Source organism: Physeter macrocephalus, chromosome 11, assembly GCF_002837175.3.
Source record: "Physeter macrocephalus isolate SW-GA chromosome 11, ASM283717v5, whole genome shotgun sequence".
Taxonomy (NCBI): Eukaryota; Metazoa; Chordata; class Mammalia; order Artiodactyla; family Physeteridae; genus Physeter; species Physeter macrocephalus.
Genome location: NC_041224.1, coordinates 20,255,577 through 20,275,919, shown reverse-complemented (window position 1 = coordinate 20,275,919; position 20,343 = coordinate 20,255,577). Strand labels below are relative to the sequence as shown.

General features: G+C 37.5%; 1 protein-coding gene across 1 annotated transcript in view; it reads left to right on the top strand.

The window, feature by feature from the left end:
• PLXDC2 (plexin domain containing 2) overlaps window positions 1–20,343 on the top strand; it is a 406,618-nt gene that overhangs the window by 144,695 nt on the left and 241,580 nt on the right. The window contains exon 2 of the mRNA XM_007108130.4: window positions 16,919–17,130. Coding sequence (XP_007108192.1) covers window positions 16,919–17,130 — 212 coding nt within the window. The remainder of the gene's footprint in view (window positions 1–16,918; window positions 17,131–20,343) is intronic.

The following is a 20,343-nucleotide window of genomic DNA, read 5'->3' as shown; positions in this document are numbered from 1 at the left end:
CAGGAATAAAGATGCAGACCTACTACAGGATGGACTTGAGGACACGGGAAGGGGGAAGGGTAAGCTGGGACAAAGTGAGAGAGTGGCATGGACATATATACACTACCAAATGTAAAACCAATAGCTAGTGGGAAGCAACTGCATAGCACAGGGAGATCAGCTCGGTGCTTTGTGACCTCCTAGAGGGGTGGAATAGGGAGGGTGGGAGGGAGGGAGACACAAGAGGGAGGAGATATGGGGATATATGTATATGTATAGCTGATTCACTTTGTTATAAAGCAGAAACTAACACACCATTGTAAAGCAATTATACTCCAATAAAGATGTTAAAAAAAAAATAAAACCTCTGCTTTCTTTTTTCTAGATTCTTGAAAGTCTTGTCTGGCTCTTCAATGTAATCTGTATCCCACCTCCCCCATAACATGTTTTTATACCCACTTAATATTTTAGTTTACACCCATTAGTACCTTAGTTTCTTCCTTTTGGTGTCCAGGTGTCATGAATAAATATTTGGATTTAAATTGATTGAAATTTAAATATTAGTGTACCCCTGCCATCTTTCTTTACTCTAGGTTAACTTTCTAGGTTTTGACGCTATTTGTTTTTTTTGTGTTTTTTTGCGGTACGCGGGCCTCTCTCACTGCTGTGGCCTCTCCCGTTGCGGAGCACAGGCTCCAGACGCGCAGGCTCAGCGGTCATGGCTCACGGGCCCAGCCGCTCCGCGGCATGTGGGATCTTCCCGGACAGGGGCACGAACCCGCGTCCCCTGCATCGGCAGGCGGACTCTCAACCACTGCTCCACCAGGGAAGCCCCTATTTGTTTTTTATTTTTATTTTTTGTTAACAAAATAGAAGAGTTCAGCATTATAACTTCCATTTTATATCCTATTACTTTTCTCCTACTCTATCTTGTTTAAAATTTAGACTCTTTTCACCAAATAATTACACTTTTTCTCCTTGTGGCCTTTTTTTTTTTTTTTAATTTATTGGAGTATAGGTGATTTACAATGTTGTGTTTCCTTGTGGCCTTTTTTAATGATGAATAAGTTTAGTGTTTTGTCCTTGATTTGGAGCCAGATTCACCACGTATATACCTGCTTTTGGGGTTATCTGTCGTATGAGACTACTCTTCATTTGTTAGGATTTTGAAGATTCATTGGTTTTGAAAGGCTTTGAACGTCTGATACCTAGGGAAACACAGAACTGGAAAATACCTGATATGCATAGCTTCCAGAAAAGTTGAGGACATTCAATAATATATAAGAATTTGGACCCTCCCTGGGTTATAACCAATGACTTCCTACTATTTTTTCATGAAATCTGTTCATTCATTCATCAAATATTAAATAATTGTTTATATGTACCAGACCCTATTCTATGGAGTTAAAGTATAAAGATATATAAAATATAGTCTCTTGAAGTACAAATATAATAATATATAAATAATAGGAATACAGAAAAAGGAGCAAGTCTAAGCAATGAACCTATTTGGGGGGATCATTTTTTATGTGTTACAATATACATAACATAAAATTTACCATTTTTTAATTATGCAATTCAGTGGTATTAACGACATTCACCATGTTTTGCAGTCATCACCACTATCAATCACCAGAACATTTTCTTCATCCCAAACCGTACTTATTAAACAATAATTTCTCATTATTCTGTCTTTCCAGTATCTGGTAACCTCTACTCTACTTTCTGTCTCTAATGTTTTGACTACTCTAGGTACTTCAGATAAGTGGAATTATACAATATTTGTCCTTTTGTGTCTGGCTTATTTCAGTTAGCACACTCTTCAAGCTTCATCCAAGTTGTATTAGAATCAGATTTACATTCTTTTTATGGCTGAATAATATTTTATTTTATATATATGTGTGTATATACATATATATACACACCCACCCCACATTTTGTTTATCCACTTATCTGTTGATAGACACTTGCATTGTTTCTGCCTTTTGGGTAGTATGAGTAATACTGCTATGGACATTGATGTAAAAGTATCTGTTTGAGTAGGGGGTTGCTTTTTTATTTGGAAATAAATTGGAATTTAAGAAAAAATGCAAGAATAATACAGATAACTCTTGCATGTGTTTAACCAGATTCAAAATTTTAACATTGTGTCTAGTTTGCTTTATCATTTGTGCTATCATCTATACATATTTTTCTTAACCATTTAAAAATTCTAGAAATCATATCGAAACCTTCTCCTCAAAATCAAATGATCCTCATACTACTGTTACCTACAGTACATAAGAATTGACTGAAGGTAATATTTAAGAGTTATGTCTGAACTATCAAAAATGAATATTTACCTCATAGTGAATTTTAGGACTAGAATACTTTAATCCATACCACAGAGATATAAAAAAGGAAATATGTAGTATATGACATCATCTCCAAATTGTATGATTTGGTAAGGATTAAATATGTTAATATTCTTGCTGGTCAGTGCTAAAGTCAAATGTTGTATTGTTTTCAATTTTGTTATTTTCTGAGCCAACATTTTAGCCCCTTAGATAAGTTCTAAAATGTTTGTATTGGCAAATTTTCAAATTAGTTTTAGCTTATTAATGCCATATTAATGCCATATTTACATTAATGCCATATTGGCAATATAAAACTAGTTTACTGTAGTTTACTCGGAGTATGAATGATTAAACAACAAAAAAATGCCTAGGAGATGCTTAACGGAATTTGGATTAAAAAAAAAGTGAATGTTCATAAATTATATTTTTAAACTTACCATGCAAAAGGTAGTATGCTATTATTTTATCCCATAGGCTAATATAGGTGACGATATGGATCAAAGAAAATATTTGACTTGCACTTCAATAAGGACTTTGCCTGTTAAACAGTTGACTCTTGAATAACTCAAGGGGTTAGGGGCATCCCCCCACCCCCCTACCCCCCCTCCAGTCAATCCCCATGTAACTTTACAGAAGCCCCTTGGTATGTGCGGTTCTGTTTCTGTAGATTCAACCAACCACATTGGATCCTGTAGGACTGTTGTAAGAATTTAGCATGTATAAGTAGACCCATGCAGCTCAAACCTGTGTTGTTCAAAAGTCAACTGTACTTCTTTTTGTATGTAAGACAGTTTCTCCAGAAGTGTCACAGTCAGACAGAGGTAGCTGTTTTTTCACAGCAGCTGGAGAGATATCAATAAAATATTTGAACAGGGGTCTTCTGAAGGGGCAGAAGCATTCTCCCCACTTTTAGGAAATATGTTCCCCAGTAGTAGTATATGCTGAAAATAAAGAAGTAGAGAACCATGTTTGTTGAGTTTTATCTGCAAACATAATCCTTGCATCTTTCCTTACGTTATAACTGTGCAAAGGCAACTAAACAACATAATACTCTCACATATTAGGGAAATACGTGTTGACTCAATAAATTGTTTTCAGCAGATTTATATAATAAATGATTTTCTGAAAATTGTTTATAGAGTTTTTATTAAGCCGAACAATCCTTTAAATTTAAAAAATGAGTTACCTATCCCACAAAAGAGATTTGAATAGGATAATCAAAATAAGAAACAAGAAATGGGACTAGCATAAAAAAAGTTGACTCACTAGCAATCAAAAATGTAAATTAAACTAGTGAGAGTCCATTTTTCATTGAACAAATAAGTAAAAAAAATTTTTTTGAAAGACACCATTAAGTGATTGATGAAAATATGGGATACCCATCTTCATGTCCTGCTGGTTATTTTGTAGACTGATGCAGTTTGAGTGCAACAGAGTACAGATTCCTCTTTCATAAATTGTTCCTGAAAAACAATTGAGGCTGCTCACAAAAAATTAGCCTCTAGAATCAACTTAAAAGTTCAACAATTGATGATTGATTAGTTTATGATATATACTATTTGTTTATTAAACGCAGTATATAGTCAATTACATGGAAAGATATTTATTGTGTAGTGCTGAAATAAAGGAATTATACACATACAGACACACACACACACATACATACACACATCTATTTTTTTGTATGCAGACATGTGCAGACATTCAAAGAAATATCTAGAAAGGATATTCACTAAGGTGATAACTCTGCCCCCTGCACCTGGGGCAGAATAATGGATATTTACATTTTTCCCCTATTTTCTTTTTAACGATTTAATTTTCAAAGTTTTCATATTAGAAGAAAGATAATACAACTGACCTTTGAATAACGTGAGTTTGAATTGCGTGGGTCCGCTTACATGTGGATTGTTTTCGATAGTAAATACTACCGTACTGCTCTATGTGAGGCTGGTTGTGTCCGCAGAGGGGCAAGCGTGGCTGCAGAGGAACCGTGGATAAGGAGGGGTCCAATTCATACTCAGATTTTCGACCCCCACCTTGTTCAAGGGTCAACTGTACTTAAATTTAAAATGTTTAAAGCCCTTTAGGTTATTCCCTCTTTTATATTGATAATGATTTTTTTGATAAAATGGAGAGATGCTTACTATAAGGAAATGTGTAAAGTCCATCATCTATAGGCTTTTTGAACTGGAGCATCTTAAATCCATGTTCCTCAGATATTGCTTATTTGTAAAATAATGGAAATAATTCCTGTCTTAGTATTGTCCAGAGCATTAGTAAATATGTAAAATATAAGTTTTGGCAATAACCTGGCAAGCTGCAGTTGCCCAATAATGAAAGTCCTGGAGTTTTAATTATTTTATGAAATTCAGATATTTTTCTGGGCCATGTAGGCACACTCATAGAAGGGAGGTTTTTGATAAATGTATATTGAAATAAGTACTTAAAGCAGAGACTTTTTCAATTTATCTGGAATTTGTTTTTTTGACAAAAAAAAATTTATAAAAAGGTAATTCAAGGATAAATGAAGAATGAAGCAATTGGATTCTAAAAGTTTCAGAGTTCTACTAATCTATACATGGTTGAAAGGATACTTTGGATTTCCACCTCACTTTGGTGGCTTAATCCTTACCTGTTATTTTGTATATTTCAGGAATATATCACAGAAATTAAAATCTAACTTTAGTACAGTTTTTACTGTCTTAATTTCTTTTTTAATGTAATTTTGTTGATTGTGGTTTATTTACAATGTTAGTTAAGTTGTGTAATCAGCATAAATGTATGCAATGAGGCAGTTTAATTAGGGAATGTTATTTAAGAAATTAACTACAGAATTCAGATATTCATAACATTTTAGAAATTCTTGGGAACTTTTATTTTAAAACTGCTATTTGAATGGTGGTTGATATGCAAATTTAAATTTCTCTTTTCCAAAAAAGTGAAAAAAATATTGTAAATTTAGTGGAGTAAACTATAGTATTAAAAGTACAATACAGTTTGTAAAAACAGCAAAATTTCTTAACTAAATTTACACTGATATTCCACTTCCTATTTCTCATCGTTTTCCCAATTTTTGACTTGAAGTTTCCCATTCTTATGAAAGAAGCTATTTGGAACATGGTTTGTTTCTTTTTTTTAAACTCAAAATCAAATGATTTTATGTAGAGAAATATTTTTTTCTGTGTCAAGATATTTCACCCCTAGTACTCTCTTGAGTTAGTCTTAAGGGGAGCTGGGCAAGTAGATGAATCATGCAAGTTGTCAGCTAGTAAATACTCAAGAGCTTCTTAATGAAGTGAGCACATCTTTGTATTTAAAGTATTTCTTATTTAAATGTAAATAACAACGTGTCAGTTTTGTTTAAAGAATTATATGCTTTGTGCTGTAACTAATATATTATTTATGAATCCTTGCTTCACAATACTTTTGATATTCAGAAACATACATCCTTCCTGTGATTTTTTTCATAGAGCTTTTTTTTTGTAAAGTTATTTGGAGATATCAAAGCTGAGTAGTTTTGCCCATTGCTTTGTGGTTCTAAGATCGTGTGAAGACATATTGCATTAAATGTGTGAATCAAATGTAAGAAGTACAATAACTTGGGGGAAAATCACTTTGTTTTGCTGTATTAATCTCTGTGAACATTTTAAAGGACTTTGAAGTTAGAATGTTGTAACACAGATCTTTTACTTGATGAAAAAGGTGATAAAAAAAATATAGGAAATTGCACAGAAATTGGTAGAGCTGCTTCTAATTTTCTCAAGAAATAACCCAACATATCTAAGTATATAAGGCTAAGAATTTTAAGCCGAAAAATGAGATTGTCCTAAGCAAGAGCAGCCATGATGGAAAACGCCATGTCACCACCCCAACTATATCATGACGTAGCTCAAGGAAACAGACTGTACAGCCTGGGCAGTTTTAGTGAACATTTATTATAATAACAAAAAGGAGCACAAAGGTGAATAAAGACATGACGCCTCCCCTGGCTAAGTTCATGGTAGTTTGTGAAGGAATGGCATTTAATCAATAATTACACTATAATGAGAAGAACACAGCAATGGGTTTGATTAAAGTTTTATGAGTTCACATTAAAATAGCTCTGCCTAGGAAAATTATCTATTGGTGATGATGAAATTCTTCACCAAGTCAGACTATTTGAACTTGACTTTCAAACAGTAGAGACTTGGGGCTTTTTTCCTTTGCTATAGAAGTAACACATTGTAGAAAATAGGTAAAATAAAGATATGTCAAAAGAACAAACCAAAAAAAACTGGTTGCTTCCAACTTGCATAACACAGAGAAAACCACTAGTAATACTATAATGTATTTCTTTCTCTTCTTAAATTTTGTGTATATGTATGTTTTTCCTTTTACCCAATTCAAATAATACTATATACAGTTTTTTTATACTTATTCATAAATCTTTTTGCACATCTGAGAATATTTCCACAGTATCAAATCCTAGAAGACTTTTACTACTGATTGAAAATATGCACATATGAAATTTTGATTAAAATTGGACTCTCCCTACCAATATTAGAGAGTACAATACTCTCTAATAATAGCTTCAAGAAATTACTCTATCAAATATCGACAAGTACAATTTTACAATAAATCTTTGTGAATGTAGTATATGAAAGAATTGTAATTTGTATTTCTCTGACTTCTTAAAATGTTAAATATTTTAATATATTTATTAGTATTTATATTTTCTTTGCTATGAATTATCTATTTATGGCATTTGCTCATTTTTTAAATTTGAGGACTAATCTTTTAAAAAATTTATTAGGTAGGATATATCCTTGCATATATTAAGATAAACTATATACAATTGCCATTTTATAGATCAAAAAATTGAATAGGCATACATAGTATTAATTGCTATTGACATTTTTCCTGCTGGCCTTTTAAATTTATATAAAACTGAAATAGGATTGTTTTAATTTTCTGCTTAACATTCTTTAATGGCTTTCCTTTGTGTTTGTGTGGTGCTCAAAGTTGAGCATCTTAAGCCTATATTTTGTTAACCCTGCATTATCAACCCTGGCAACAGCAGGAAGCCCCAAAATACAGAGTTTGTGGTTGTATTTTTCACCTTTAACCAGGAATGATATTCAACAGTTAACAGCTAATATTATCTGTTTAGTCATAGTGGGAACAGATCAGGCCATAGGGCTGAGCCCAGATCTAGAGACCTTGTCAAACCAGGTGTTTATCCCTTAGTTGTTGGATTATGTGAAAGGCATTGCTTATTATTTTGCGGGGGAAGTAGGGAGTGTGGATGCAGTTAATCTGATAATTTGTTTAGATTGTACTTCAGAATCACATTTCAGAAGAATACTTCTGGTTTTGATTCTAAGAATGTGATGTGTCTTCTACTAACTAAAGTCATCTTCTCATAAAGAAACAGGCCCAGAGTAGTTGACTGAACTGCCTGAGGCTATGCAGCTATAGCCTTAGGACCATAACCTGCTAAAAAATTAAACGGTAGAGATAATTTTGTGATGAGGAAATTACAGGTGTTACTGGCTGCTTATCCAATTCCACACAAATCTCTGGAGGGCATTTAACCTATAGAAATTTGGGGCTGTTTTGATAATGGTGTGATTTATATGATTTAAATCAGATAAAAGTTACACAACATAATCTGATAGAAATACGTGTTGTCTGTCATCTGTGGTCATTGGCTAAGTCACCCTGGGCTCAACATTGGGCCATTATGGATCTGACCCCACAAACTGAATATGGTCTGATGACAGTATACAGTGAGATTGAGTCTATCAGACATCTGGCAGCCATAATCTAATAGAGGGCACTCAGTGATCTGGGCCCTAGGCGTTTGGACATCATCTTTGACAGGGCGCACCATTATAACCATTGATTCCATCTGGCCTGTTCTGGCTCGGAAGACTAAATTTTCCTTAGAGGCTGTTGGCCATGACTGGTCCTTGTTTACAGAATTTTCCATTTCCCTTGGCTGGCAGAGTCATGCTTTTCATGCACTGGACTTAGCTTTTAGTGCAGAGCCCTTATTTTAAAATCAGCCATTCTGAATACAGGAAACAAGGGTAGTTGAGGATGGCTAATGATAAAGAGAAATGTTAAGGTATTTTACCAAATAGTTTCACTTTTTTATTGTGCTATGGAGACTCTAAAGTTCATGATACATGGATTTTCACAAATTAAATAGTAAATCTGAAAACAAATGTAGAATACTTAATACATGATCCCAAATAGCCTAAAATATGTTAACAAGATATTTAGCTAGCAAGTAGATGGTAGACTTTTATAAGCTGGGAGGGACTATAAAAGCTATAGAGCTGCCCCCCTCTTATTTCACACACAGCAGGAGATCACATACCTAAAAATTCCATGTGCTTTCGGGGTTCATGATGCTATGTTTTCTGCAGAAAATCCTAAGGACCTTATTAAAAGATAGACTCAGATTTAATTAAATGCTATTTTCACTGTTTGTAGATTATTTGTAGACTATGGCTTACATGGAAATAAGTTTATTCTCCAAATCTGACAGATTTATCTGAAAAATCAGTGGATGGCCTGAGTTCTCTGACAATCATCTTTTATTATAAAACAGGAGATTGTCATCATGGTAAAACAAATGCTTGAGTCTACTTGAAGGAATTCAGTTTTTCTTTTAAATTTCTACTAGGCAGTTAATAGAAAATGCCCAATTAACAAGATTAATTATTTATTTTAAAGTACTTCCCAACATTTCAAGATATAATTAAAAAATATAATCAATATTAGTGTGCTATTATTTTCTGCTATGTTTTTACACTGGCTTTGTTTCGTTTCCTCGCATTGGCAGTCAACTTGATGGGATATTTTATTCCTTATTTGTTTTGACATGCTGGATTATTTACATATTTTTGCCGTTTTAAATAGCGCATTCTGTCTTATTTATTTTTCTTTTAGATTGTTTCTTTGTGTCGTATCATTAGGCTTTCTGACACATTGCTAATTTGATCCCTGAAAGATTAATCATAGGTAGATTAGATGATAGTCAAAACCAAGCCTATGGATCAAGCTCTGGTTACCCTCCTAGTGTATCACTGACCATCTTATATACATCAATTTCCTCATATGTAAAATGGGGTTAATAATAGTATTGATACATGCCAAATACATTAATGTTTGCAAATGTTTAGAACAGTGCCTGACATTCTACCAACCCTAAATGAAGGTTAGTTATTATTAGTAATATTACTATTCTTAACCCATTATTAGAAGCAATGCATAGCACACTTCTGCTTTATAACTGTTAACGCAGTTTTATTCTTTCTCTTTATTCTTAATATTTTAGTAAATATGCAACAATACCTTAAAATTGTCTTAAATATTAACATTTGCTCATAAGGCTAATCATGTTTTCCATAGGATAATTAACCATTTTATATATAAAATTAAAATGTCTGCTTATTATTTTATTTAATAGAATAGAAAACTATTACATTTTTAACGTGTAACTGGTTTTGTGCATATTTTGGATTGAGTGTTTGGTTGCATTTTCCCATTCCCTTTCATTTCCTGTGTATTTTTTCTTGAACTGGCTAATGTTCTTCACCGGAAAAACACTGTACAGTGACCAAGAACCCTGCAGTGACTCTGAAGTCAGGGAAGGGGAAGGGCGGAGAGTAAGGGGTGTGCAGGGCACTTACGTCTCGGCCTTACGCCTTTATGGTTCTCCTGCTCTGTGCCTCAGAGACTGGACTCTTATGCTTCAGACTTCTAGCGTAGTCCTCCACTTGTTTTCCACTTTTCACTTAAACTGTCCTTGTTTCAACTGCTTCATAGCTTTTCAATCTCACTGGCCATGCCCACATCCTTCAAAGACATGTGTTCTGTTTCTTACTGAGTTCATGAACCGGAAAGAACTGCAACCACGAGTGTTGCTGAACCTCACCCAGCTGGCCAGCGAGCTCTTGTTGAGTCAGACTCATATCCGATAAGGAGAAGCTGTTATAGATTTGTTTTCCCATAGTTTTTGCCTTCTTCCATCCTTTTGTCTGACTGAGCAAGAAACATGGTTAAAATCTTAAGAAGTTGGACAACAGGTCGCATACATAATCCTTTAAGATGCTGTCTCAGATGGGCAGCAACCTGGCCAGTCATTTTGTTACTCATTCATTCATTTGCTTTTCAGAAAACTTTGGATATTTATTATATGTCAATATCCATGTTTGTACTGATGGGACAACAAATATAAATAAGAGAGAAGTCCTGTTCTGAAACGTCTCTGTGTCAGGAGTCTCCAAGGCCACCCTCAGGTTTGGTCATATGATAGGAGGAATCATAAGACTCAGCTGTGATTTGTTACAGCAAAAGGATACAAAGCAAAATTCATAAAAGGAAAAGGCACTTGGGGCATTTTTAATGTCTGGGGAAAGCAGGGCAGGTTTCCAAGAGTGCTCTCCAGTGGGAGTGCAGAGGAAGCATTTACTTCCACCAGCAACCAGTTGTGACAACACATGTGAAATACTGTCAACCAGGGAAGTTCATTAGAAACTCAGTGCCCAAGGTTTTTATTGGGAACTGTTCACATAACCACCTTCTATCTACCGTGTACCAAAATTCCAGACTCCCAAAAGGAAGGCAGTTTCTCAGCATAAACAGTATTGTTAGCCCAGGCACTATAGCCACAGTGAGCCACTCTTATCTGTTAGGAGATGGTGGGAACCCTCCCCAAATCTTAGTTCCCAGGAACCAGCCAAGGGCCAACCTTGCAAACAAGATTTTCTAAGGATAGGAGTCTCGGGCCTGCTGTGTTAACTCTTTCCTGCACAATCTCACACTGAAGTGGGGATAGTTGGAAGAGCGTTTAAAGAGTCAGGTGAAAAGAGTTATTGGATTACAGGAGAAAACTCAATTAGCCCTGCCTGGAGGAGTCAAGGGAGGCTCCAATTACCAAGACAATATTTGAACTGGATCTTGAAGGAGTTGTGAGATTTCCCAAAGCCCTGGAGTGAGGAAGGGCTTTCCGCCATGCAAAGGTATTCACTGCAGGTAAAGAAATGATTGAGAAATTCTGTGTGGTGGGAGCATAGAGCATGATGGGGGAGGCAGAGACAGGGAAGAGTGGTTAGAACAAGAGCATGAGGTGTTTTATCGTTTTGTTGGGTGGTAAGGAGCCTTAGAGGTTTCAATCAGAAGAGAGAAGTGAATAAATCTGAAAGGTATCTCTGATAGCAGATGGAGAAAAGGTTGGAGAAGGTAGAGTTTGAAGAACGTAACACCAGGTAGGAGGCAAGAGATGATGAAGACATGACCTGTGGTAGGACTAGAGCACGGGGCAGTGGTCCTCAACCAGGGGGACACAAAGACTCATGTGGGAAGCTTAACAAGAAAATGATGTCCCGGTCCCACTCAAACACTTTAATGTCTCTCGACAAAACATTCCGTCTGCTTTCTCTTCTGTAGCTATCTTACTCCGTAATGCTATCAGTCAAAACCTCCATGTCCACTACATAGACAGTTCATTATTGGACAGAACCAAGAATATAACCATTTGTATGGCATTTCCTCTTCATTTCCGTAATAAACTGAGATGTGAAGCCATATGGCAGTCTACCTTAGCCGAATAATTTTATCTATTGTCAGATGAATCTAGCCAGTAAATCTGTTTGCAGTAAAAAATCTTAACGTTTTTGCAGAGGATCCACAAGAATGATTTGGTTCATTTGTGAAGTGCAGACCAAAGTACATGTCAAAAGGTGCAGTCATGATGGATCCTCATTACACAAGATGCATGTCAATTTATGTGGTTACTCCTTGGTCATTCGACATATATCGTATGCACGTTTTGTATGCAAGACTCAAGAAATACAGTTAAAGATGCATTCAACTATTAGCTAAATGTAAGGTATTTAAATAAAATCATTAGGATAAGACACAAATATAAACACATCCAACCCAGAACAGCTTTCTTCCCTTTTTTTTTTTATTTTAAATGATTTTATTTTATAGTAGATGATAGCACAAAAGAGACTTGCAAGGTTTGCAAAGAAAAATATGAAGATGTACATGAGTTTCTTATCTTACTGTCAGATTAACTAGACATTATTGGGTTTCATAATGATGGTCTATTTGAAATGTAATGAAATACCTTCTTCAGTAATACTTTATCTGCTATTTTTATCAAATAAAATATCTCAAGAATGTGTTAAGGTCAATTTATATATTAAATATACAAAAATATGTCTTTTTGCCTTCTCTCCTTATATCCAAATGGAAGTCCTTAGATATATTTAATGTTTCCATGAGCTATGTGATTAACAACTATAGCAAAATATGTTGGCGAAAATTATCTTTGAAGGTTTTCCATCAGTGGTTTAATTAACATACAGTGGACAGAAAGCAGACAATCTGTTCAACCAGACTATTCAGAGATCCCTCCTATTGCTTTTGTTTTCACTACAGCTGGGAAGGGAAAAATTATATCACATATATCCCTTCATCTTTCTTCTGAATGATTTGTTTTGGTGGTGATCTAAAGGATAATTTGAAATATTTTTATGAGTTAGAAAGCCCATGAAGTGCATAGGAGTAATTTACAATGTAGATAACAAGGCTGTGGTTTTGCCAGTTTTTCTCAGTCTTTATTTCTGGAAACATCCATTTTGACTTGTTTTATCTTCTCTAAAAATCATTCTGAAATGGGTTAAAAATCTAAGCCAATTTCATACTTTAGTCTTGATGAACCATGTACTGCTGAATTATGAGCAAATAAGAATGTTTCCTCTATGCATGATTGGGTAGTCTTGCTTATTCATAACCTAACCAGAGAAAAAGAATTAGGTATAAAATAGCAACCCAAAGAAAATTCACAGAGGCTAGGCACTAAAGCTCACAAATTTTCACATTGGAAAACCCTCAGTTCCTTCCTTAGATTTTGTTTACTCTTTAGAGTCAGAGCCAGCAAGCGATTGAGTAATCAGTTTACAAAGTTTACTGTAGTAGATTCTAGAAGGAGCAAGCATGTCCATCATGGAGGCAAAGTCATCAATGGCTGTAATAGCAATTAATACAACAGTAGAGCAAGCAAAAAAAAATCATAAAACGCTGCTAAAAAGTGAAAAACAAACACCAAAACCCACAGCTGTCTGGGGACTTACCCTTGTACATGCTAGAGGAAGCATTTATGCTTGTTTTATACGGGAGGCCTACCTGTCTGTTAAATTCACCTTCCCCAATAATCTAGCTAAAAGTGAGTTGGAAAGTTCATCACAAAAACAAGAGTTTGACACACTAATCAGACTTCCCAAATTTCAACTTAAGTGGTGTTAAAAGATAAACCGAGGCATATTCAACATTTTAAGAGTTTACCTGACTGAAAATCAATTTCAGTGGGGCAGCACAAACCAGAAGTGGTTAGGAGCACTCCAAGAACCCCAACGAGGGGAGACATTTTATGGAGAAAAGGCAGAAGAAAACAAGGAAATTATTTGATTGGCCGTAGCTTAAGTGTTGGCCTGATTCAGAAAAGTCTAGTTGTAAGTTTGTGACTGGTTGTCCTTAGGTTTTGATTTCTTAACCTTGAGGCAGCTGCAGGCTCAGGTTTGCGTTTGCTTACGTAGGCTGCTAAGGTATTAGAGCCACCTCAGTCTGATGGCCTCCTTGTTTAATGAATTTAGCAGTGGGGAATATGGACTTTATCCTCCCTAAGTTTTGAAGCTCCTTCTTAGGGTAAGAAGGCAGGGAGAAAACGAGGAAGGGCAGTCAAAGATGAGAACTAGACTTCCTCTGCAGACAGCTCCTCCAGTGTTAGTGACTTCGTCTACTCTGTGCTCTGTACCAGGACCACAGGGGCTAGTGTTATGTTACTGGCCTAACAGGCTCCATGAAAAGTACTATGTTTTGTCCTGTGTTATAAAAATCTAAAAGGATAATGGTAAAATTAATATCAGGCAATTAATATCCAATGATAACATCTATTTTAAAGAAACCAACAGTTGCGTTGAAATTCTGTCTTGAAGATTTTAATAAAGACTACTTCTTTGGAGATTTCGGTTTGGTTTTTTTTTCTGATTTACATTATAAAGAACTGAGAAAGCTCTGGCTGGAGACTTTCCCTTTCTGTGATTTTTTTTTAAAAATATTTTTATATCTAGGACTGTTTAATCCATTGACTTCATGATATTTGCTATCTTTCTTATCTGCACTGACATTCTAGTAAGGATCCTACAGATTTTCAGTTGTTCCTACATGATTGTTTGTATTCAGATAGCCACCACCCCTAGTGCAAGGTGAATGCACAGCTCTAAAGTTTAATCTGAGTGTTGTGCTACGAGGCCTTATCTGGTTGTTATAAAACTTTATTGTGTACTTTTGTTGTAAGCCGCCTCATATATTTTTGGTAATGAGGCAGGATATCTAAATAAAGCAAATAAAATTGCTTTATGTAGCTTTGCCTAGAATCATAAGTCTTAGAGCCTGGCACATACTCAGGAAAAGCTGTCTGCTTTTTCAGGTAAGATATTTTCATTTCCATTTGAAATATAGGGTAAAGAAAGCACAGAGAGTTTTGTAAATTATGCACTATCCCCTATTCAGCAAACCTAACAGAAAGAATTCTACCCCAGGTCTCCTGAATCCTTGTACAGTATTTCTTCCGTACTTAATTGTGCCTGGTCCTATCATTTTTGCTCCAAAGAGACCGTCTACAATTTATTCATTCATTCAGTCAGTCAACAAACATTTATCGAGCATTATTCAATGTCCAGTGGGGACAACACCTTAGAAAAGAAAAATTTGGGGGCCTTCCCTGGTGGTGCAGTGGTTATGAATCTGCCTGCCAATGCAAGGGACACGGGTTCGAGCCCTGGTCTGGGAAGATCCCGCATGCTGCAGAGCAACTAAGCCCGTGCGCCACAACTACTGTGCCTGCACCCCAGAGCCACCACTGTTGAGCTCGCATGCCACAACTACTGAAGCCCGCATGCCTAGAGCCCGTGTTCCGCAACAAGAGAAGCCATCGCAATGAGAAGCCCACGCACCGCAACGAAGACCCAATGCGGCCAAAAATAAATAAATTTATAACAAACAAAAAAAAAGAAACATTTTCTGTAAAATACTCATTAGACATACATATTGAACATTTACTGTGTGGCAGGTGGGAGGGGACCGTGATCAACCCTCTGTGTACCTGAGTTTTTTCCTAGCCTTACAACTAGCTATTCTGTGAATTGAGCACAGTGCTACATTTTCTGGCTCTAGGGTTCCTTTCTGTGGAATTTTTGGCCATTTCCATCTCCATGACTCTTTTAAGCTCTAATATTCTATAAGCCCATGGAAAAGTCGAGATTGCCAACACTGTGGTAGTGCATCACTCTAGACTGTATCCAATAAGGCTTTAGGCAGTGGCAGATCATTTAAATTCACAGTGAAATCAAGGAATAGCCCCTCTAGAAGAAAGATTAGCATCTCTCTGAGTTCAAAGGGAGATATTTTAGACCATTTGCGTGTGATTGGTAGTGGTAGCCTTAACTTGGTTATTAGAGTTCTAAGTAACTGATTTAATGGTATTATAAGCTTCATTAAATACATTTTTGTTTCTTGGAAGGTTCTTGTATTGATGGGAACCTCACAGCTGTAATTAAATCACTGCTCTCTTAGCCCTTTTTGAACCCATATCCTGCCAGGTAGAAAGCCTGTCAATTCCTATTTTTTGGTAATAGTTGCCTAGAGGAGAACTCTTCTTGGTCAGACACTGAATTTCCCATGCTTGTGGAGCACCTTCCCCTGCTGACCCACTGAAATGAAAGACTAGGAGTAATGATTAAATCTAATTTTCCCTCCTGTAGTAGCAGAATGAGCTGGGTCAGCAAGGCCAGTCCCTGCAGATGGCTTGAAAATACCTTTGTGATTTGATCTCCTTGCCTTCCCATCCATTTCTCTAAGTGCCTATATCACTGTCATCCTTTACCACCCTGACAAGATTCCGAGGTGAGAACAGCTCAAATGAACACGAGCGTGTGTGATGCCTCCCGAGGACGTGGCTTATTAAATGAGTTTGGCAGTGAACCAAGTCTGACTTGTGAGCTACAAGGCAGGTTAGCACGTTTGCACGAAGGTCATTCCATGTATTATTTAACCCATTCAAATGCTCTGTTTTCTCTCTGCTGCCCAGCATAATTCACATGAAATAATATAAACTCACAAGTTATTAATGTCTGATTTGTATTTTCAAATGTGCTGGGAATCACTTAGTTTCATTCCTTTGTTTGGATTGTAGTTTGTTTTCTCAGAACACCTAGAGAATGTTTATGAAGGGTGTGTGTGGAGGGCGGGCAAGGAAGGGAATAAAAGTGCATTACTTCAGGGCTGCACATCTGTTTTTGGGACTCTGCTGGATCTGCACATTAACCATTGTCACGACTTATCATGGTGTGTCCTAAAATTGCATTCTACTCAGAGATATTCGTACGACTCAAAAATATTACAGTTAAACAGATTTCACTGTTATGAGTTAGTTTCCTCTTCTTATGACTAGCAGAATATTTTTCTTCTCTATCAGAAAGCATGCAGATGATGCATGACAGGTGGTAAATCGTTTTTGTTTTTTTTTTTTTTTTTTCAAACAGATTGGCACTATCAGGTTGCTCAGGCCTTCCCACAAACAGAAGAGGAGGTGGAGGTGGAGTCCCATGCATTCAGCCACCGGTGGAAAAGGCACTTGGATTCTCTCAAGGCGGTAGACTCAAACCGAGCCAGCCTGGGCCAAGACTCCCCAGAGCCCAGAGGCTTCACGGACCTGCTCCTGGACGACGGGCAGGACAACACCACCCAGATTGAGGTAGGTCAATAATCGGGGTAATTGAAATGGATTAATAAGTATATTTCTTACAAGGCGCCCAACTTCCACATATATATCAATATTTATAAGCTGTCCCTTTGGCTTCGTCTGGAACTTTTGGACTTTTTTGTAGAGAATCAGTTTAATTCGTTAATAAATAATTAATTTGTTAATATTCAGGAATTCGATAAGTAATTATAATTATGTTAAATAAATAAATAATAGCTAAGCCATTTAATCCCCCACAAATTCACTTACTCAGGAAACAGACAAACATGGGCTTGCTGTGCGGAGACACAGAGGGAAACACAGTACACCTCCTGCCTGCAAGGAGATGACTGTGTACCAGGGTCAGAAGGTCTAAACGCCATAACCAACTCATCCCTATGCCATGTGATATGCACAAAAGTATATGCAGGCCAGTGGGGTGGCATAGAGGAGGGGGTGACCATCTGCTTGGGATTAGGGGATGGGCTGTTGTCAAAGAGGCCTAGGAGTGGGAATTTAGGCTCGGGCTCGGCAGGTTGAGAGGAGCTCACCAGGTTGATAATTTGTCGATGGTGAAAGAGAGGATTTCTGGCCGAACGAATTACATCTGCAAAGGCTGAGTCCTAGAATGGCACGGCATGGTGAGGAGTCTTAGAATGGCGACCGACTGTCCCAGTTTAGCTGGGACTGAGGGGTTTCCTGGGCTGTAGAACTTTCAGTGCTTAAAATGGGGCAGTTCTGGGCAAGCTGATGGTCGCTCACTCTGTTACTGTACATAATTCTTTGTGATAACTGGAGCCACAAATTGGAAAGAGAAGGACGGTTGGAGGTGGGTTTGGTGAGTAGGAAAGGCTGCTGAAGGCACATTCTAGGCAGATTTTGGGGTTGCCCAGAGGCCTCAAGGGTGGTATTGCGTTGCTTAAGTTTCCATAGTCCTTAGCATTGCAAATCCTAAAATATGATCTTGTTAGTATACTAGATATAACCGATACAAACAAGTGAATCTTACGGAACTAAGCAAAAACCCTTCAAATGAGAAGAGAAGCTATTTATTCAGTTTGTTGTAGCAAGGGAGTGAGCCTCTATCACTTGCCTTTGGCAGAGACTCAAAGGCAGGCCGGGGAGTGGGAAAGTTTTTCACTTAAAAAAAGAGAGGGCTCCAGGTGTGCTCTGACTCGAGCTTGTTGGCATGGAGAAGCTGGAGGTAGGCTGGTCAGAAGCCGAGCATCCCATGTGATTGGGGAACGTACATGGCTTTCTGTGGTTGGTCCAGAGTTGGGTACAGGGACAAAAACTAGAGAAACCATCAGTTATTAATCAAGTCCTGCGCCTTCTGGGCCGATTGCTGCCAGGATTGTGTTTTGGCTCCCTGGACTGGTTGCTCTAGAGGTTGGGGTCAGAGTTCTCTTGTCATCCATGGTCTGCACATTGTCCGTTTGTATATTCTCTCAATCTGAAGGTTTAGTTCCTACTATCTCCCAGGTAACATGTTTCTATTTTAAAGAACGAGGCAGCATTCTTTTTACTGCCCTGAAATACTCATTATTTAGGAAAAGAACTCAACTTCATGAAACGTATGACACAGTTCTGCAGATGGTATCAAGGCATCATTTTGTTCCCTCACGGTGAGAGGAATCTTCTGTTTATGTGAGAGCCCGAAGATTTTCAAACCCCCTCTCCGTCTCCTTAGCTAGTGTGTGACCCTGGTGGTCCCTGGCTGCCCCATCAGGCCCTTAACAGACAACAGAGGATGTGCCCGGAGCAGAAGTCATATAATACCTGTAAGAGGCTTTTCTGACTCCTGCAGAGTACCTGCTATTTTGGCAACAATGTCATGGTAACAACTCAGGGTAGGTAACACAATTCCTCCGTAGGCTGCTCTTTAGCCAGAGGGTGCAGCATAGAGAAAGGAGAGCTGAACAGAAGCAGAGATGTTTGTTTCCTCTCTGCCCAGAACTAGTAACCTATTGAGATGAAAGGGAGAGAACACAGACTCCTAGAATTCTGTGATCTCCACGCAGGATGCTGAATTTTTCTAATCATTTGTAAAATAGAAAATCCTTTTGTTCAGAGATATATTAACACTCCTCAAAATATCAATACAATTCTAGCTGTTAGTATAGCCATGATTTTGTTATTCGGCCAGTTTTTCTCTTTTTCTACCTTAATAGAGGGAGACCATGTAACGTCAGAGATTTTGAATCGGTAAAAAGGAGGAAGGATGCTGCAGGGAGCTATTCGCTGAGTGCTCACTTGGTGCTAAGACCTGCCAGGTGCTGTATGGTCATCATCTTGTCTAGTCCCTACATCAGCCTGCTGAGATCTGCAACCCCAGTTTCACTGGCTAATCTCAGTGATTAACGTGAGGGTACTTTCAGATTTAGGTTGAGTATTTTTCCTAAGGTCTCTCATTAATGAGTAAAGGGCTGGCATTCAAACCCAGGACTGCCCAGCTCTCAAGATTTAGCCTTACTACTTGGCTTTGCTTCCTCTAATATAAGGAAAAATAAATGGCTGTTTGATTATGTAATGATTTTGGATAGCTGTAGCACCTGAATATCGATAGAGTAACTTCAGGGTTTCAGTCTGGCTGAAAGGGGACTCGTCTTGAAGCTAGATTTCATAACAAGAGGACTGCTTTAATTTTGAGTTTATTTTTATGGGGTGCTGGGAATGATGGAGATTATTGGTGATCTAAAGTCCCATAAGTCACCCCTCAGCACCACCACTAGTTCTGGAAGCAAACGCCTACATCTGAAACTTCTCTGTAAAGTTTATTTATCCTGGCCCTTGAAATAGTATTGTTGAAAACTGTTGCATCTCTTTTGGGGAAAATACTTTTGCCCGATTGAGTTAAATGGAAATAAGACAGAAAGGAAGCAAATGGTTATAGAGTGATTGCTCTGTGCTGGGCATCGTGACAAGATCTTTCTTATGTTTTAGGAATAGCATTTTGATTTATGTTGCTTGATATAAGCAATGAGCATGAACGACTGTGTATGCTTTTGCCTTTTAGAAGCTTCCAGAGTCGATGTCAGGAATCAGAATTATTTGGCCTGAGAGCCCTGATTGTAGCAGTGGCTGTTAAAATAATTTGTATCCGGGCTTCCCCGGTGGCGCAGTGGTTGGGGGTCCGCCTGCCGATGCAGGGGACACGGGTTCGTGCCCTGGCCCGGGAGGATCCCACATGCCGCGGAGCGGCTGGGCCCGTGAGCCATGGCCGCT